Raw genomic sequence first — 21,874 nt, forward strand, 5'->3', positions numbered from 1 at the left:
TTCTATGAAATTTTCTTATGAATAGTCTTTAATTAACATAAAGAAAATTCAATTTTCTTTCAGAACATAGGTAAATATAATTATTATAGTAAAAATGTCAATATATATTTTGAGTGACATCATAAGTGCTAATGACTAATTTTTCTAGTGTGTCATATTTAATTTTATTATCAATAAGTGATTAAATAATAAATAAGTTGTTCCTCCCAGTGGCACGGCATAATTAATCAATGTAGATACAGGTTTTTTAGACACTGTATGGATCTTAAACTGGTTGTAATTACAGTTTTTCTTGTTCGGTTTTATGTCATGTCAATCGTATATACCTGAACAGGTAATATTGATAAACATCTAGTATACGTCTTCTCCAGATTGTGTCTCATTTGTAACTTGAACAATCAAGACGTGGATTAAATACTTTCGTGGATGACTCTATCTTTTAATGCCCAAAAGAATGCAGTGTTTATGTAAAGGTTTACTATATACTAATCAGGATTTATAAGTTTATAAGCTTAATTGTTCGATCTAAGACAGACGTATTGACTAACAAATTGTGACCGTCTTCGATCAATACTCCGTCTAGCAGAATAATCTTCTTGTTGTGACATGTTGCTTTATTTTCATCCTAATCAAATGTAACTTTGATATCGCCGTTTGCTCAAAGTTATTGACACAAAAAGTGTCGTTAGATGTTCGTTAGAGCGTAGGAAATTCAAACCATTTAAATACCGTAGATTTTAGTGTATTTGTTCCGACCGTGACTCAGTTAACCACCGTAGTTTTTTCATTCATACGACGGTTGATCAGACATCTTTAAGTTTGTAGTACACCGTGTGACAAGGATATCTACACAAATATGTACGACTCTTACCTGTGACATAAACATTCTTTTAATATTACCTGTATGTGCAATAAAAGAATAAACGAGGGAGGAGAGAGTATGGCAATAATAAAGACTTTTTTGTGTTTTTCAAATACAAGAGTTGGAACATTAATCTGTGGATGTTATACTCTGGTACGTATATTTTTACTACAAAATCTGAGATTTTTTTATTACTTTCATCTTCTTTACACCAGAGTGTTTGTTGTCCAAAAGTTGTTAAACTGAAACTTTTCGTAAAATATTTTTAATTTAATGAAGGGAATTGCATGGCTTGTCCGAAAATATAAACAGACATGCAGATGAATATATATACCACATTTAGTTTCAGTGACAGGACCAGGGGTTAGGTTCCCCAATTACTATGACCAAAACCTTTTTATAAGCGTATTGTTTTTTACTTTTTTAGACTAATTTTCGGGGAGGGTTTACGCCACCCCTTTTTGACAAGCTATTTACCCCACACATATCATGACAACATCGGCTTTATTCCGTGTGTTCTACATTTTGAATGTATCTTATTAGTATTCATACAGACATAGATCTTTGCTTTGTTTTTAACTACGGTAACCTACATTTGTCTGTTATTTATCATTTGTACCACTGTGTAATTTCAATTGACCTATAATTATGATTGGACCTCGACAACTTCTTTTTTTTTCTGACTGAAAACCTTCATGATGGAAAACACAAACACTCAGAACACAGAGAAAAAAATGAATGTAAAAGTTTCATCATGTGAGAGTGTGCAAGGTGTAGAAGAATAATGACATAAATTGTGTAGATTTTCAAAATGAATTATTATAAACAACGAGCCTGTAATTCAGTGGTTGTCGTTTGTTGATATGTTACATATTTGTTTTTCGTTTATTTTCTGTTCATACATTATGGCTGTAAGTTTTCTCGTTTGAATTGTTTTACATTTGTCATTTTGGGGCCTTTTATAGCCAACTTTGTGATATGGGCTTTGCTCATTGTTGAAGGCCTTACGGTGGTCTATAGTTGTTAATTTCTGTGTCATCTGGTCTCTTGTGGAGAGTTATCTCATTGGCAATCATACCAAATCTTCCTCTTTATTTTTATATATATAAACAAAGAGTTCATTGGTTATTTTTCTGATGACAGGGAAATGTTCATTATATAAAACTGCATGAATCTATATAGTGCCTTTCACCATTCAAAAAGAAATACAAATATACCATATCTTTATAAAAAAAAGAGGATTGTGAGTTTATTAGCCATATTTAGACTTTTGGTAATAGTTATTATCGACTTCCTAAGTCCCTACAATAAACAACAGAGTAAACAACTTGTGTATCACTTCATTCAAAGCAAACATTTTCATGTATTTAATTTGATCAATGACACTTTTCAATTTGGTAACAATTAATTTTGACAAAAGAATGGTGTGGTCAAATAGTTTCAACCTTAAGGGTATCGGTGTGAAGCCGTCTTGTGACAATGGTCGAGTTATCTGGACATCATTCAACCTCTGGTCAAACAATAATGTCAGAATAGAGAAAATTGAATTTGATCCTATTAACATGAGAAAGATAAATAAAATCCATTTGGAAAGCAATCTTTATCTTTAGCTAAACATGAAAAGATGAAAATTCTTCCTTTCTTAAGATTCTTTTCGAGGCAGGGTTCGAATATAAGTTTGCTGTCGGGATATTTCAGAGACAGAGAACACACGGTGAAGTGAGAGTGGCGCAATTAATAGCTTTCCTAAACTGCAATTGGCACAAATTGATTCTGCCCGAAGAAACGTTAAAGAATTGGTGAAAGTGACTTAAGCCTAGATGCAAAATTCTCGAAATGCATCACTGTAGTTGAATATATTAATTTAAAAGAAAACAAACAAACTTCCAGATGACCTTTTATCTCCCATTTTATCTTGACCAAATAAAAAGGGTCTAAATATATAAAGAGTTGGTTACATTTTAGATAAACCTTGGAAATGTATTTTGTCAATATATTGTGTCCCAGGATAAACTGTTAATGTTTAACCTGATAATTTCATTTCCTTAATAATAAAAAAGGCCTAATCATCATAGAAATGTTGTTTCCCGGTAAATAATGAGAAATTAATTAATTCTACAAAAAGATATATCTTGTCAAGGTACATAGTAAAACATGATATATCTGTTATAAAAAAATGACAACCGTAATTTTCATATTTGGTAATTAATATTTTCCCGTGTAACTTAAATGCAAAAATCTGATGTTAACAACGTGTTACAAAACATTTTATTATCACAAATATCTTATTAACAAAACTATTTTATAACCTTTATCGGCAAATGATATATTGAATGATTTAATAGCAACATATTAAATTTCATAATAATTATACCTCTAATCAACAAATCATTAATATTTCTATTCAAATCAGGTCCGGACGTCAATCGTTAGTTGTAATTTACAAGATCTCAGGTGTTTTAATATCGATCCCCGCATACCTAACATTCCAGAGAAATTGACTTTGCATGCAATTTGTAAAATTAGTCATTCGGATTATCGATTTGTATTAATAACGGGTAAATACACAGATGTACTTCAAAGAAACCGTGGTTAGAACAATTTGAAAGTATGGTTGGATTTTAATTGCTTCGTCTTTGAAATGGTATATATAAAAACCAAACCTTAATTGCTCTCCAACAACACAACATACTCAAAGTAATGAAATTCACGAAATTTAATCAGAATAAAATCTGATTTTCTTAGTGCAGGAAACACAAACACCAAGGGGACTAACACATAATATACCAAAGGTGGCACTATTGCATTACATTTAAAGTCAAAACATAAGAAAAAGTTCACACTGTGTCAGTGATAACACAAAACCGAATTGAACTAAAAATATAGACTTGCAATAACAGAATGACATTTAAGGATTTTTGTATGTATATACAACAGAAGAACGCGTGACATGCGTGGTTTATAAATTTTATGTCTATATTTGTTTCAACTGCTACATATTTTACAATTACTCAAACAGCTCATATTACAAGTTTCGTTACTTCATACAACGAAATTACAAAGATGCTAATTCAAATGAGAAAATCTCATTAAAACTTTTGATCTGAGTACTAACCCAGACAGTCGTCAAATATATTCAATCCGAATATATACTGTAAGTCAAAGCAGAATCGATAAATGCATTGAAATCGTCTGGAATCTGATGAAAACATGCACTTTTGCTAAATTATCGGTCATGGACGGTTATCATTTTCGTGTTAAAAGTACAATGTTTGAGGCCTGTAATGTCATTGGTAAAACATTATTTAACGTGTTATTATTTCTGATGTCAAAACAAGGCTTACAAATAAAAACTGACTTAATGAAATCAAATTATATTTTCCGTTTATAGAGCTTAGCTTGTCAAAATATGTATAGCATGCAGACATATTGCATCCAGATGATCGATACCAGCAATGTAAGCTGTTGCGCAATGTAGTAGGGGATAGTATTTATAAAGATTACATTTAATCATTTTTTAAGCTGGTTAATTTCGGAGTAAAGTTGACTTTTAGACTGACGACCTTCATTTCAAAAGTTATTCAGGAGGTGTTTTTTTTTCGAGAAAACCTCACCCCAATTTGGCAAAACTCAAACAATTCAGAATTATAACATCCGATGAATTTTAAAAAAAGGACGTTATTTTTATACCAGAGTTAGCTTAGAGTTAGATCCGACATTAAGAAAGACTGATAAGTTAAAGGAATCTATTTCAAAGTGATTAGATAGCCCAAACATGTATCAACTTATTAGTCTCACACCTTCTGTTTCAGTGTTAATAAACCGTCTGGAGATAGTCCGTTTGATCTAGTGAAATCTCAACAAATAGATTAGGTTTTGTCACTCTGTGTACGTTGATAACATACTTTTATGACACAAGGCGACATTATCCCTTGGTACTGTTTGTTTTTTTAAATAGCCAGTAATTGACCATAAGAAGATTCACATATTTTATTAAAACACCACTAGGTTTGACCAGAACTGGAGGGCTATTACTCATTGAATCAATAAAGTTGTTATATTTCCTAAATTAATATTTATGTAATTACATGATTATAAAGCCAGTATCTACCCGAGGACATGTGTGCTTAATATGTGTCCATAGTTGATAGACTTGTTAAAAGGGCAATAAATACAATAACACTAGAATAAATGTCTCCTTTTCTCTTTGATTTTAAAATTGACAAATTTTGACAAGGTACTTGTTTGTTCTTATCACCTCTGGGGTGTTAATGATATTCTGAATGTAGATAATTGTATGTTTACAAGTTTTAAGTTTAAGTCAGCACACAATTTGTTCACCATGTGAAACACTTCATTCACCTCATTTAAAAAGTTCAATCACACACGAGATATCATACATACATTTGTAGATTCCATCACTAGTACCAAAACACTGATAGTCAGACATTCAGAAAAGCACTCAGTAATATTATATGGAAAATGTATTCATAAAAGGAGATGCAGGATGAACGTAAATAAAACAGACACTCATCAAATCATATTCAATATGCCATTTTGTAACATTAGTATTATTGCTACTATTAGGTCGACACCTCTGCTGGTGGGTTGTGGGTAATTCATTACCCGGCTTTGGCTCTCGCTTTGGCTAGCCTATACTTTTTGTTCTTTTTTTTTATATTAATTTATGAGCTCTTCATTGTTTATAAGTTTTGAAATTAAAATATTAAGAAGGCCTCGAGCATTACTAGTACTGAAGAGATCTTTATTGTTAAAATGTCCATCTGGTGTAGAAAAATGGTACCGTTCATGTTATTACTGGTCTTACATGTCTTTAAAGTATAGCCGATCTTGAAGTTGTCTGTCTGACAAAAGGGTTATCAATAAATTAAGGAGCTGTCTATAGCACCAACTTTCTTTACATATCATTAAGAAATGGGACGAGACAACCACTGACGTCTGAGACGGCACATATTTATGTGGAGTGGCTAATCTACTTACTTATAAACCAGTTGTAAACCTAAATCCGTCTACCTCAAACTTTTAAAATTTTGAATTGATAAAAAAGAAAAAACGAAGAAAGCGACCAGTATCATCATCACCCACCTGATATACGGTGCATGACAGTTCAAATATTTTGTATAATTTAGTTTGCATTACAATATAAGAAGTATATATGCTTTTAAAACAAATTCACACCAAAATTGACGATAACTTGAAATTGAAACGAAACAGTTAAAATTTGTATAATCGTTTTGTATGCCTTATTAGACTTGATATTCCCATGATATTTAAAGTAGAGTTTAATGAAAAGATGGCTAAAATGTTCCTTGTGAATTTTATTAGGTGCCTGTATAATGTGAGAATTTATTTTTTTATTTAAACCATATATTAATTCTCCAAAAGACCTATAGTCATTAAATTGTCCCATCCAAAATGAAGGTACTTAACTTTTAAGTATTAAAACTCAAAGGGTAAATGGTATTCATGTATTTTAGTTTTCAATGGTTTAAATGTATTGTCACTGAATATAAAGAAGGAATTTTATATCGCATGTCTTAATTTGAGTGCCATTGAAACTTTTTTGAAAAGGTTAGTTTCGATGTCCTTGTTTTTTTTTTTCCATTGAGAAGATATTTAGATTATGAATAGAGACATGTCAATTTAAGTTGCATTGCTGCACCCTTAAAATAATCTGTTTCAAATCATAAATAAATCTAAATGTTTTGAAAAGCCTAAAGATTTTTACTCACTGACATGACATTTCTTAGGAAATTTTAAAGTTAAAATACCTACTAAACTAAAATGAAAGAATCAATTTTTAAGTTAAATAATGCATTTATTGGCGTGGTTGGGGTATGTACACATCAGTTCTAATAAAAAGGGAGATGTCAGTATTTGTTTGATTTTGTTTTTGTTTTATTTGTTGTATATTTATTTTTTTTGCGGGTAGGGGAGTAGGAGGGGGTCATGGCCTAGTCTTGATCCCGATTGGGGTGAATATTTCAATCCATGTTACTGCAGTGTTAAACCCAACTTTATGACTTGATATGTATATAGGAAGAGACGCGATTTCATTTGTAAATGCTCGTATACATTCTTGTAAACGTTATTTAGAAATGAAGCTTATAGAAGAAAGTCATTTTATTTTTAGTGAAATACTATTTTAAATACAAAAATGACAGCAGTTTTCTTTTAAAAAACAAAAGATGAAACTTGTTTTTTATCACTTTGCGTGTTCTATAAGATTTTAAGAATCGTTGTGTTGCTCGTTGACTAAGTTAACCAAGCTTCTTTTTATTCACACTCATTTGCTTCTGAAAATATTATTGTACATCGAAATTTTCATATCTCTATCTTATATTTAGATATATATATAAATTCATTAAAACCAAAACTCAGTACGGGCAAAATCATCACACTTAATATGAACGAACATATGTTTAGCATTAAAATTGACAATATAGTTTCTTTTCGACAATAGAAAATAAAAATATTGAAATAAGGAATACAGTATAAATGTTTGTAAGTAAAAAAGAATATTTTCAACTGAATATAAACTTAAATAAAGTATCGAAAAGCCTCATTTTACACGAACACAAAAGATAAAATGATATGATCCTTGGTAACTGTAGGCTGATGCGATAATATTTATACTGATACGAGGACTGATATAAAAGTGCCTTATAGAAACGATCTACATAATCACTATCTTACCACAAAGTATGAAAAGAAACTTTTAAAGATCTTTTGTCTCTTTGTACTTTTAACATTTGACGTCTGCGAATTGTTAACTGGCAACCTTTACTGTACTTTTGGAGATCGTACTCTCTTCGTCCTTCTAACATTTGCCGTCTGTGAATTGTTAACTGGCAACCTTTACTGTACTTTTGGAGATCGTTGTCTCTTTATCCTTCTAACATTTGCCGCGTCTATGAATTATCAACACGCTAAATTTTATGTACTTTTGAAGATCGTTGTACATTTGCCGTCTGTGGGTTGTCAACTGGCAACCTCAACAGTAATTTCTAAGATCGTTGTCTCTGTACTTTTAACATTTGCCATTTTGGAATTATCAACTGGCAACATTTATAGTACTTTTAAAGGTCTTTGCATGTCGCATTGTAGTTATATAACATTTGCCGGCAGTGAATTGTCAACTGGCAACATTTACAGTCGGTTTTTCGTTCGTTGAGGGTTGTTTATTGGCATAACTTTCTTTGTTATAAAATTTAAAGGATTTAATATCATAATTTAAAATGTTTCACAATCCTATTTTACAGATTGTCTCCCTTGTGTGTCTTGTATTTTACCTTTTCCGGTACGTTGGCTACCAGTTAATACAGGATTCCCCAGGTAAGATACGATGTTATATTTTAAGTGCTGATGCATAAAAGTAAAAAGGAAAATGAATTATCATTCTACAAAACCCCAAAAATGAATATAAACAGGGTTCCAGTTCTTTTGACCGAGCACCTTTTTTTTTTTATATCATTAAATATGCAAATTGACCAATTAGTTAAATTATAATAAAATATGTAATGCAAGTTTAAAGGCACACATTTCAAAAGAACATAAAAAGCATTTCTCCACGGAACAAAACAGTCCCCCAAAACACAAATAAAATAAAAAAGATTTCAAAATGAAAGTGAACAGATCTACAATGTTCACCAAACGACCAATTGTAGAATTTATGAATTGAATCAAATTGACTTAAACTCCACACTTCTGTGATCTTATGTGGTAGTCGACTATATTTCTTGAACCTTATATGATTAAAAGGAGATGTGGGGTTCTCGTCAATGAGGCAGTATCGCAACGACACACACAAGAGACACCTATAGGCAAATATACAACCTTCAACAATAACAGAAAAACAGGTTGTGCCTATAGAAAATGTCAAGCTCTTCATTTAAATTTACAATTTATATTTCTACAATTTGTGTTAAATATGATACAATATACAAATTAAAATTACGAGAGCATTAGAAAATTGATTGTAGTATTTTAAATACGAGAATTATGAAAATAATTTTATGTTTACAGAATATAAAGGGATAGTATATGCTGGTTTTGTGTTGTATGGTTTAATGATAACCACTTCTCTAGTCCTTATACCCGGTGTTCAGTTGGTAAGTTAATTTTTAATAAAAAAAAATGGTTTATAATTGGAAGATTTTTTTTATTCAATGAACATATATACACATTTCTTCATATTCTATGGACTAGTTTTTGGAAAATCCTTTTTTTTAATGTACAAGACAATTCTCGGACACTTTGTTCACGATTTTATTTACTACTGTAGGGGTTTAACGACATTGACTATTAATGAGGGTCTCGCAGAGTCGGTGATACTACGTTTGTTTTTCAAGTTTTACAACAAAAAAGAGATGTTAACATAAGCTGCAAATATGTTTTAATAATTATCGATCGCAAAATATATATTCAATACATTTGAAGTCTATCTATAATATGTCATGTGTTTCTCTATTTTCAGGACAAACGATATTTATTGTTGCCATGGATATATATGTTGATTTTAAATGTTTTATATGAAACTGGTTCTGTAGCTTTACTGACTACAGTACACATGGAGAGAGAAAAGGTAAAATTTTATCCCATACAGTAAAATATTAGCTAGTTAGCATTCAATTTACTTATAACTGTAACAGTATATATACAAACCTCGTAATGTAAAACATTGATATTTCATGCTTCTCAAGTGGTTGGTAGTTCCTGGGATCATACTTGTCAATTATAAATACGCAAGATTTATGAGCGCTTAAAACGTATGTCTTGAAAATCCTCAGGTTCACTCAAGATAACGTAAAGAATATAACAACCAGGTATAAACACGAGACCAAAAATTATATAAAATGCAAACAAATATTTCTTTATCATGCAGCCGAATTATTGTAACTAAAAATGGTATTATGAGTGAACTAAAATATATCTTTGAATGGTAGTTCTTGTGCTTTATAATGCCGGTTAGTCATTTAATTTAATGTTACTTGTCTGCAAATCAAGATTCAAGAATCTGGAGTCTAACTTAAAGGGAACATTCAAAAACCGAGATGAACTGACAGCGCCACGACAGAAAAAAATAAAGAAGTTAACAAAACACTACATTGAAAACGAAAGACTGAGCTACACGAAACCCAAATGTAGGAAGTTACAATCTAGTTCTACACACCATGATATTAAAACTCAATTTTCTAATGAAATATATGTATCCAGATGTCATACGTGTACTTGTATTATTTCTTCATCGTGCAACAGATGTTTATGCAAAGCTCTCCTTAATAGGAATTAATATGATATAAGAATTAAGATAAAATTGTTATTTTGTTTGCTGATTTGCATTATTTATTTATAAGTACGTTTTTTCACTTTCAGACACTCCATGCGTGGGAAATTATATGGGTTTTCTTTTACTGTTTTAAACTCATAGCAAACGTAAGTGTACAACTTTAAGCACTCCTCTGGAATGAATTAGTGACAATGGTAGCAGATTGAAATACATTTAAAAAAAAAAGGTGACCTATTCAGTTGTGTCAAATCTTACGAAAAATATGAAATTATTAACGAATGAAACAGGTTAAGTTACCATCTTTATGAGTTAACTTTGCATAAGGTTGATACCAGAAACAAATTATAATGTCTTAGTTTACCCTCACTTTGTTAATTAAAAACGTATGCGATATTCTACAAATGGTATAAATATAAAGATACTCAAATATACAATAAATAACGTTTTCGAACGTTTACTTGCTCACATTAATAATCTATCAATTGTATCTTTAAAAATGATAGAACTACTGATATATATCTGACTATTTTCATTTAATTTTCAGTGTTATTGTTTTGCCTGTGTCGTCTCACAATACCAGGAGCTTTCAGAAGGAAGGGGAACATATGAATACCTATACAAACCAGTAAGTTTTACCAGTTTATTCCTTTTAAAGCTCATGGTAGTATATTAGGATAAACAAGACTCAGTGTACTGCATAAATGTTCTCTAATGAGAAATGCTATGTAATTGATGAGTAGGCAACACTATGTCAAACACATAAACAAAATAAATTAAAAAAACACATTTTCTACTAGATAAATTGAAACATAGATAGCGGAAGATTAGGCAACTCAAATCATACTTAGAATACCAGTAAGATACACTGATGTACACCCAGTAAGGTTTAGCAGTTTTATAAATGCGGTTAAGTTGTGTGGAAGCATACCGAACCAAAATATTGCTTTTGTATAAGATGGACCTATCAAAGACAAAATAAAACATATGTGTATTTTCTTCTCTGACGGTTGTTCTGATAATTCATTCTCAATATCTTCCGACCTGACATCTGATACTCTTCCGAACAGATTCATATCTTGTTTTGTAATATTTACCTGTATATCATTAAATTTATGAATTCTTTAAACAATTTGGTTCCATTAGTTTAAATTTGATTTTGATTTTGCAGAGAACACATCGGTCTCACAGATGTCGACAAGATTTTTCAGTTGAAACAGTTGAACTTCCATTCGGATATCATTTGCCTCCTTATACTGAAAGTGATCCGAATAAAGAATTGAATCCACCAAATTATGAACAAATATATCCTCAACCCAAAGAGGAACCTATATCAAATCATTCACATACATTTAATGTGCAATCAAGCAATAACAATTGTTATCAAGTAACGGTGGATATTGTGTGGATATGAATATATTGTATGGATATAATGTGGATATAACTTGAATCTAGTCCAAGTGGATCTTTGGATAAAATGAAGTTTGTGCTGTTCGGAAGAAGTTTGCAGTAATCATGGAAGATAGACGCAAATTAGAAGAAGAGTGCTACATGTACTACGTACATACAATGTAGCTGCATTGTGATAACGGGAGGTGTACCATCTGCAAATGGTACTCATTTTTAGCCTGGTGGTACATGTATACAGAACATGACTGCGGTCATTGGAAGGGGTATACTACCGAACTGTTACGAATGGTTGGCTTCTATTACACCAATGCCTCTTATTGCCTGTTCCGAAAAATATGATACAACCCAAGAGAAATAGAGTAAATGAGTTATATATAATTTATTAACAAGATGTGATCGGAGTGAGTGACAAAACCTGTTCATATATGACTGTTTCTAGTCAAAATTATTTGTTAAAAATGTTGTTTTTTTATAATTTAAGTGATGAATAATGCTGCATACTTGAACTGGCTAAACATTGTTCAGAAATATTTTCTGAAAGTGCTTTAATAAAGACTCAGGGAATAAGTTGTATACTCTAAAGATTGTTTTTCTAACACGGATTTGTAATGGTTGCAAACAATTTGTGTACCAAGAACATAAATAACTGTTTTCACAAACAGTAATGCATTACCAAAAGCATAATTGATGTGAAAGAAGATTTTGTTCCATTTTGTACAATTGAAGAAAACCTGACGAAACAATAATTGCCAGTTAAAGGATAATAATGGTGCCAAACTCAATAGTTCATTTTACAATGAATTTATACTTGATGAAATAATAAAAAGAATCAAATACTTTTTGTTTGTCAATTTTATAAACCAAAATGTATCCTAAAATGGTTGAGGTTGTCGACACAAATTAAGTATAATTTATATATTGATTATAAAAGTACGAAGGGCGAGAAATTATGATACTACGTTAAATAGAGGTAGTGATTAAGCCTGAAAACAAACCAAGACAACTCCACCTTCGCTAGCCAAGTGTTACGACCCACTTCCCTTCTCTAAAGAGTTGATCGTTACCCTGGGATAACGAAGATGCTTCAAACCTTACATAGAATTATTAAATTATGGAATCGTTTCAAAACTTGCAGAGTGTGTAGCAGCACTTTCCTTACATATGGTAAGATGAGAATAGGGTAAGGATAACAGTGAACAGATATGAAAACTTAGTAGAACACATACACGTAGATACAGTGAACGATGCAATCGTAAAACATCAAGAGCATGGTCAGGATGCAAACTCACCAAAGACACAAGACTTCAGATATAGAACGCCACACGTGCGTTCTATCTACATATGACAAGTCATCGGCGCACAAACCAAGAATGATAGAAGTCTAAATCAATCACGAAGCTGAATATAGCATTAAAAACTTACAGCACAAAAACAGTTGTACATAATCTGACTTAGGTTACCTTTCCCTTGGGGATACTGTTTCGAATATTTAACTTTTAAAGAACTGTAAATATGCAGAAAATGATCGCATCAATGATATTTTATGTTAGAATAGATTCTAATATAAAAAAGAAGATGTGGTATGATTGCCGATGAGACAAAAGCCCATACCGCATAGTCAGTTATAAAAGGCCCCGATATGACAATGTTAAACAATTCAAACGAGAAAACCAACAGCCTTATTTATATATATATATATAAAAAAATGAACGAAAAACAAATATGTTACACATAAACAAACGACAACCACTGAATTACAGGCTCCTGACTTGGGACAGGCACATACATAAATAATGTGGCAGAGTTAAACATTTTAGCGGGATCCCAATCCTCCCCTAACCTGGGACAGAGGTATAACAGTACAACATAAGAACAAACTATAAAAATCAGTTGAAAAAGGCTGAACTCATCAGATGGACAAATATACAAGTGGACGTGGACGGGTACTTGTACATCCCGACAACACAAAGACAATAGGAACAGATCTGAGCTGAGCAGGTACTAACATCGGAGGCGAAGCGTCTACCGGCAGTTGTATCGACCAAATGGAAGCCAAAACTCATCATTGATAATACTCTTCTGTCCTATAACATGAACTCATCATAAATAACAGGTTTCAAATTTTGTACGTCAGACGCGCGTTTCGTTCCCCCAAGACTCACCAAAGGGCAATGACGCTCGAGGCAAAAAGTTAGAAAAGGCCAAATACTGAAAAAGAGAAGGACGCTGAAGAGCATTAAGAACCCAACATTTCATAAGGTTTTACCAAATATTGATAAGGTTATTTACTCAAGGGGTATGAAGATTCTTAGATTTTTTTTTTTTTTTTTTTACAGTTTTGCAAGTGGTTAATTTATTATTACGACCATGTTAATGATACTTCATGTCAACGTATGCTGACTACTGTTCTGATGATAGACAGGACGCACGTTTTGTCTACAAAATACTAATTGTGACACTCGAATCAAATCAGTCGGAACGATATTAAAGACCATTAAAACCAACCGTTCCTAAACGTTGTGACAAATCTGACAAAAATTATCTTTGACTTCGCGTTTCAAATGATTTGATATTTTATTAACTGTGTGTTCTAATAGCGACACGCTTGAGCATCATATTGGTATTGATACATTAATTAAACACTCACGATGTACGTACCTTAAAAGAATTAGCAAATTAAGGTTACAGTAGTTTACCGATGTTCAGATATCGTAAATCGATAAGGAAAAGACAATTTAAGGTAACAAACAGAAACTAGGGAAAATGCATGAACTCCAAAAGGAGCAAGATCGGATACTTTGACAAGGTGAGCGCCTCCTGCTATGCATTTCCCGCCATACTCAGTGAGAATTTCATAGTCGTTCTGTCTAATGAATCTAGTATAGAATACTGTAAAGTATGAAATTGCTTCAGCGCAACATATTAACTGAGATACATTTTGTATGTTACAGCAACGCAGCGCGTATTTTATTTAGAGTTATACATTAACGTCAGCACTGATGTAGTAAAGATACTGTCCAGTATTTTGTACAATTTTTAGTGAACCTGATATCTAAAACAATGTCTGAGGGTTAAAATGTTATAATGGTGCTAAACTTAGTCATTCATGTTCCAATTAACTCACGATTCAAACCCAAGATTCATACGTGATAAAATAATAATAAAAAAGGAATCTAGTACAATATTTGTTTATTATAGCATTTTATAAACACCAATTCATATATATAGCGATTGCACCGGACATTTCATAGTAATCGAACGTCATGAAAGCATCAAATGTTTACTCTTGATTGATGAAGCAAAACATATGTATATCATATCGGCTTGTCCGGCTGTAGGTTCATGCTGAAATTTAAGAATGTCTGCTACAGATGGCAACTCTTATGTGACTTATTCTAGTCTTCATAATAGGTATGATTCGATTTACCTTCATCTTATAAAGTCTAGATAAGAAAGCGGATTGCATCTGGATAAATCCTACACCAAAAAAGACAAAATTTAATGTATCTATGGTATCTTGTATTGTGACTTATATATGCATTCAACATCGTCAGAAAACATGTAACTGCAATGTATAAAATGCAGTCATTTGCTGAAGAAAAAAAACCCAAAACACGTTTATTACTATTCAACAGATCAAAGTCACATAAATAAAGGAAGCAGTAGTATACCGCTGTTAATAAGTCATACATCGACTGAGAGAAAACAAATCCGGGTTACAAACTGAAACCAAGTGAAACACATCAACTATAAGAAGGAAACAACAGAAACACTAAAGTGCAACAAAAACAAACCGACAATGTAACACACACATAAACAAACAATAAGATAACAACTGCAATTTTCTGACTTCGTACAGAACATTTTAAGGAAAAATGGTGGATTGAACCTGATTTTTTGGCTAGCCAAACCTCGCCCTTTTATGGCAATGTTAAATATAACAAACACTTAAAGGACAACCTTACATGACAGGACTACAGTACAAATAAATGCAAGAACATTCAGGACAGAGAAATACACAAATCAAAATGTAATAATACATTTCGACATCAATAGTAATCAAAGGTACCAGGCTTATAATTTAATACGCCAGACGAGCGTTTCATTTACATAAGACTCATCCGTGTCGCTCAGATCAAAATAGTCAAAAAGCCAAACAAGCATAAAGAGCATTGATGACCCAAAATTCCAAACAGTTGTGTTCCAAATACGACTAAGGTTAGCTATGCATGGGATAAGAAAATCCTAAGTATTAAAAATAATTCATACTTATGCAAACAGTAAATTTATAACAAAAAATTGACATCTACCCCTTGAGACGCAAAATCTGACACCCCGAGCAACACAATATATTTTGATGAATAAATTGGGTATAAGAAGCTGGCATTTGGTTAAATTTCATGACAGGAATTCGTTGCTATATAAATCATAAATCATTTTAAGGAAATTTAATAAATTTCACAGCGAAAATAAAACGAGAATGCAAAGAGAGACAACTGTGTTGTATAAACATGTCAAATGAGAATGAATCTTTTTGCTCCCACTACAAACCAGTAAAAGTCTGAAATGGCCTATATCTGTACTCGACTGTACTGATTTTTACTCGACCAGTCTGAATTGGTCTGAAATTTACTTGAAAATACTCGACTGTAGTCTGAACCATACTTAATAATAGTCTGAACTTACTATATTTTACATTTTTAAACGCGTCTGAACCATGCTTGACCAAGTCTGACCGATACCCGCCCGACCTAGTCTGAACCAGACTTGACCTATTTTTTGTATCTATACGTTGTATTTTATCAATTTAAAAACTGGGAATTTGAATAACAATTTCAAATTATAAATGTTTTCATTATAATGCATTTAAACCAAAATTTCACAATAAACATAATATTACTTCAACACCATATTTATCAACATAAACTGATCAAATTATCTTAAAATGAATTGTGACTAACTTTTTCAATGTTATTCAAAATTTTTGAATCTTTCAGATATATTTTATGGTTACTGGACACTTTTAATCATTTCAACCTAAGCCTAGTATAGAGTAAGGATGTCAGTTGAGTAAAGTAAATAATGCAGTGATTTTTTGTTTTATTTATCAAAATACCTATACATGTAGAATAGTATATAAAGCAACTTAAACAATTTAAAAAATGACACCTTTGTTTAGTAAAACCATGAATTTATATAATCATTATAATTTAACTTCCATAGCAATCATTGATAACCTTTTAAAAAAGGAAGTGTGTTCCAAAGTTGCAGTAATGTAAAAACAATTTATTTATTTCATTCAAATTAAATATTTTTTTGTCAAAATTAAAGACAGGGCATACAAGAAGCACTAAATAAGATTTAATTGCATCAGTTAAGGGTGTATTTTACAGGTAAAAACAAAGCCCTATTTGCGTAAACTCATGTATTACTTATCTAGTGAATTTAAAAGGCGTTTTTCAGGTATTTCATAGGTTCGGACCGCTTTTGGAATTACCAAAAGCTTCTTGTATGTGAGATGGTCGTTACAATTTTTTAATAGACATGATTCTGCACGAGAAACAGAATATTGCCATAGAAGTGATGCATCATAACTATCAATATGCTTTTTAATCCCACCGTGTAAAGTCTTAGCTACTAGACCATACCCATTACCATTCCGAATTGTTTCCACTGTTTCAAAAGCAGGCCATTGCTCATTCTTTTTATCTTTATTTTCTAACCATGATGCTAAGCGTGTTGGAGGTATTCCTTCACAATCAATTTCAAGAACAAGATCACATTTTGTGTTTCCAAACGCACAGTTAGCTGGTCCAAATGATCCAGAGATAGCTAATGCAACTGAGCAACCATCACCAATCTCTATTTGATTTGCTGGATCAGTAATACCTGAATATCCCGACTTGTATTCGTCATTGACCAAGCGTGTCGCCTTATCGACTATTTTCTTGAACATGGTCGAAACCTTCCGTGGTTCTAAATAGCCTTCTTCATTTATACACTCTTTCCAAACAGCCTGAACCGACGAATCGACTTTTAGCTTAACAAATTCATGTAACCTGTCTATGTTTTCTACCTTTCCTTTAATGTCTATCAGTAGAAGGCGGTCCATCTCTTGAGCTCTAATCGCAGAAACATCCGATGCCGAGCTCCCTACAAGTACCAACTCTTTTGGTTTGAATTGGGGTGCTATTTCTCCCACTTTTTTCACAACTTCAGTAACGTAGTTGAATAACTTTGTGTAACTAACTGGATCACGCTGTGGTGTAGCATTTTTGCTGTAGAATTTGTCCAACGTTTGATTAAGTCCCAACATATCCGACATTTTAATTCACAAAAAGCCTCGCTTAAAAACACAATAAATTTAGCTAAAATGTCTTCACCTTTATGTAACAATTACCCTTTGTTATTATACACTTATAAACGGCAGAACTTGGTCGTTATCCAATCTCTATATTTGTTATTTTGCAATCTCTTAAATACTGGCTATATTTGTATAAAGACCCTCTTTTGAATTTTTCAAAATTAGCATATAAGTCAATCGAAGAAGTTGATTGTACCTTTCCATTTACCTTCAATAAACACATTTTTAAGTTTCTAAAATTAATTAATTTTGACCATGTTTGGAATAATAAAGGAACTATGTCAGAAGGAAAACTCATATCTGCAGTGAAAAAGATATTACAAGAAAGATATGGAAATTATTTTTTCTCATGTTTGTCAGGTGAAAAGCAAAACAAACTACGCACATATTACAAGTTAAAAGAGGAATATAAACCTGAGACTTATACAAAGTTAAATATCCCAAAAACAATATGTTAGACAATTATGTAAATTAAGAATTTCTAACCACAATTTACACATTGAAAAAGGCAGATATAATAAAACGCCTTTGGATCAAAGAATATGTACACATTGTATTGATAACAAAATTGAAGATGAATTAATGAACTGTTCGGAGACTGATGTTCTCACCAGATTTCTTATATATATAGACAAATGTATTTTGATTAGACATTCATCAGTGGGAATAATTGCATAATATTGAAATGTGAGTTTTGTCTCTTGCTTGTTATAAGTGTCAAAATTGTTGTCTGTTATGTTTATTTTTGTTTTGTATATGTTTTTTTATATGTGTTTTTGTGTTTCAGCGATGATCCTTTTGTACTGGATTTTATACTGAATAAAATTAGTTAGTTAGTTAGTTTACACAACGCATATATCCGGTTATCACGTTACATTTTTTTTTAGTATTCCAAGAATTTGTTAGGTTTTTTTTGTGGCTAGAATTCGATTGAGATAAAATTTATTTGATTTCAGTTTCATTTATCAAATATATAAATTTTATTGTAATAATAGTTGGTATGAACTTAAATGCACTTAAATGACATATAAATGACATAACGTTTAAATACCTGTGCAATTTCGTTACATGTACGAGTAAATGTTCAGACTAGGTTTTCAAATAAGCTGTAACAATTAATGTTTGTGTATACATGTTCCAGATCATATGAATTACAATACATGAGTGGCTGATTTTTTTCTTTAAAGGGGTACTAGCTTCCAAATTCATGTTCACCGATTTGAATCAAATTCTCATATTTTATTTATAACAATGTAAATCATTTTTCCAAACGATCAAAAGTATAAAATAAACAATTTACAGGACATGGTCTCAAAAAGATGTAGCTTTGTTTCTTGTGAATTTTATCCAAGACGTCATCTAATTAACAATCGATTTGACCTTCTATGACCATATAAGCGATGTAAACATAAACATAATATAATAAGATTAAGCAACACGTGCAATTGGATTTTTATAAGTCTGTTAAATTTTGTATTACAGACTCAAAATGTAAGTTTACCGTCGTTTTTACCTTTATAAAAATGACTTTTTGTGGATCGAATCAGTTGATCAGATTATTTACCTTTGTTTCACTTTCAATGTTGACATTCTTTTCCTTTAAATAACCGTACACGGACAATGCATGCATTATTCTATCTCTTTTACAGGGTTAAATTGGAGTTCACATGAATACGGGTTTAATAAGGTCGAATTATTCACTTGCAAGTGAATAACTCATTATCAATGTTTATTAGCTTAATTTGACAAAATTGAACCATTTTAGCTGATAAAAGCAAATTATCATTTCACTATTTCACTTTCATTAATGATTGAACAAAAAAAAAATCATACTTTTGATTTTTTATGTATCTCGTAGCTAGTGCCCCTTTAAAAAAAAAACATTTAGTTGATTATATATCACTGCTTTAAACTTTTTGGGTTTGGACGTTCCTGATGAAGGCAAAACTTACATATATTTAATGAATGCATTTTATACACTTTCTGTCCTAGAAGATCTTATGCTGACCTCATGGTCCCTGTTTTGTGTTGTTGTGTTGCAGTCTCATTGGCATAAACCACCCACCCCTCTTTTATTCATTAGTTGATCATGTAAACCCGCTTATATTTATGTCAACTTTCAAAATTTATGAGTCTATGTGGCACCCTGATTATATTACCTCTAGACAATTGGGAATACTAGTATGTCAAAGAGACAACAACCCGACCATATAGCAGACAACAACCGAAGGCCACAAATGCGCATTCAACACAGCGAGAAAATCACGCATCCGCAGGTGGTCCTCAGCTTGGCTCCTCTATAAAACTGTGTACTAGTTCAGTGAAATTGGACGTCACACTAAACTCCAAAACATATAAATGAACAAATTAAAATTAAAAATTATACAAGACTAACAATGGGCAGAGGCTCCTGACTTGGGACAGGCACAAAAATGCTGCAGGGTTAAACATAATTAGTGAGATCTCACCCCATCCCCCTAATACCTCTAGCCAATGTAGAACAAAGGAACACATAGCAATACGCACAGTAAAACTCAATTTGATAGAAGTTCGAGTCCGATATCTGAACAGATAACAAAAGAAACTAAGCAAAATGACAATCATTATGATACATACATGAACAAAGGACTACTAGCAATTGCTGACATGCCAGTTTCAGACCTCAATTTAACTGATTGAAAGATTATGCCTACATCATATGAAAATCAAGTACAATGCGAATTTAAAGACCATATAAATGAATTAATATTAATACCAAAAACATGTAATCCTTACTGACTTGACAACAGTATCGTAACTATATCCTTTCCGCATAAGTCTGTTTTAAAGTTTGGTAGATTTTGAGGTGAATGCCGACATTTTTGTGCTTTGTAAAGAATATTACAATAACATATATGTTCATTGTTAGTATTGGCTTTATCTAAAGTCAGTTCAGCAGGATAATCTCTAAAGTGTATATATTACATATATATAAACAAGTCTAAATTGAAAACTACGTTCAAACCTATGATTGCGTTGGATAAAAACAGCAATTTTTATACGTGTGCATGTAAAACAAATTTCGTTGTAGTCGTCATAATGGAGAGCCAATATATCATCTAAATATCTACAAGTGTTATTAAATTTTTGAATCAGATATTGTTTTGATGGGTCTTTACTGAATTTAGTCATCGATTTTAACTCATAACAATACGGAAATTTAACAGTCGGGACCATAAGCAAATTCCTTGGCCTATGAAACAAGAAAATGTGACGTTTCTCTGTCTGTATCTGTATAACATATGAGGTTGATGTTGGTTGTTGTCTGTCATATTTGTTTTTCGTGTATTGTTTTGTCACACATCAGTCCTTATTTTTATTGTTTGAATTGTTTCACATTTTGTCATGTCGGAGTCTTTGAATGGTCTGTTTATTGCTAAATGTGTATTAATGAGCCAATAATTGGAAAATTGTCTAACTGGCAGTCGTACCAGACCTTCTTATTTTAAAATCGAGAAAAAGAGGACGGAATTGCTGCTCAGACAATTGCTACATATCCGTTGTCATTATAGAAACAGATATTTCATAACGGTCAACCCATCATAATTTTTTAGTTATATCAGGCAGCGGCATAAGAAAATGTAAAGTACATAAAAAAATAATAATTTCAAAATGTCTACAGTATCTAAAAGTAACCAAAATTAATTGAAAGTATAAATCAGACACTTTTGAACAAATTTGATGCAAAATGTAATAGAAATTTCAGAAATGTATTTACTAAGCTATCTATTTTGATTAACACAAATTTCTATGTAGTCAGCGATAAAATGATGCATAAAGAAAAGTTATCTGGTGTGTCAAAGGAATTTAAATTGAAAAGATGATTACAAACTTAATCCTCAAATGAGTTAATTTAAACAGATCTTTATAATCAGGTCTAATATATGTGCAT

General features: G+C 31.6%; 1 protein-coding gene across 1 annotated transcript; it reads left to right on the forward strand.

Moving 5' to 3' along the window:
* Nucleotides 1–295: 295 nt before the first annotated feature.
* On the forward strand, nt 296–12,418 carry LOC143085664 (uncharacterized). Its single transcript, XM_076262152.1, has 7 exons — nt 296–1,015; nt 8,146–8,218; nt 8,909–8,994; nt 9,360–9,467; nt 10,259–10,318; nt 10,717–10,797; nt 11,341–12,418. Exons 1-7 carry the CDS (start codon nt 905–907, stop codon nt 11,581–11,583), a joined length of 762 nt encoding a protein of 253 aa, XP_076118267.1. The 5' UTR covers nt 296–904; the 3' UTR covers nt 11,584–12,418.
* The last annotated feature ends 9,456 nt before the right edge of the window (nt 12,419–21,874 follow it).

This window comes from Mytilus galloprovincialis, chromosome 8 (assembly GCF_965363235.1).
Source record: "Mytilus galloprovincialis chromosome 8, xbMytGall1.hap1.1, whole genome shotgun sequence".
Classification (NCBI taxonomy): domain Eukaryota; kingdom Metazoa; phylum Mollusca; class Bivalvia; order Mytilida; family Mytilidae; genus Mytilus; species Mytilus galloprovincialis.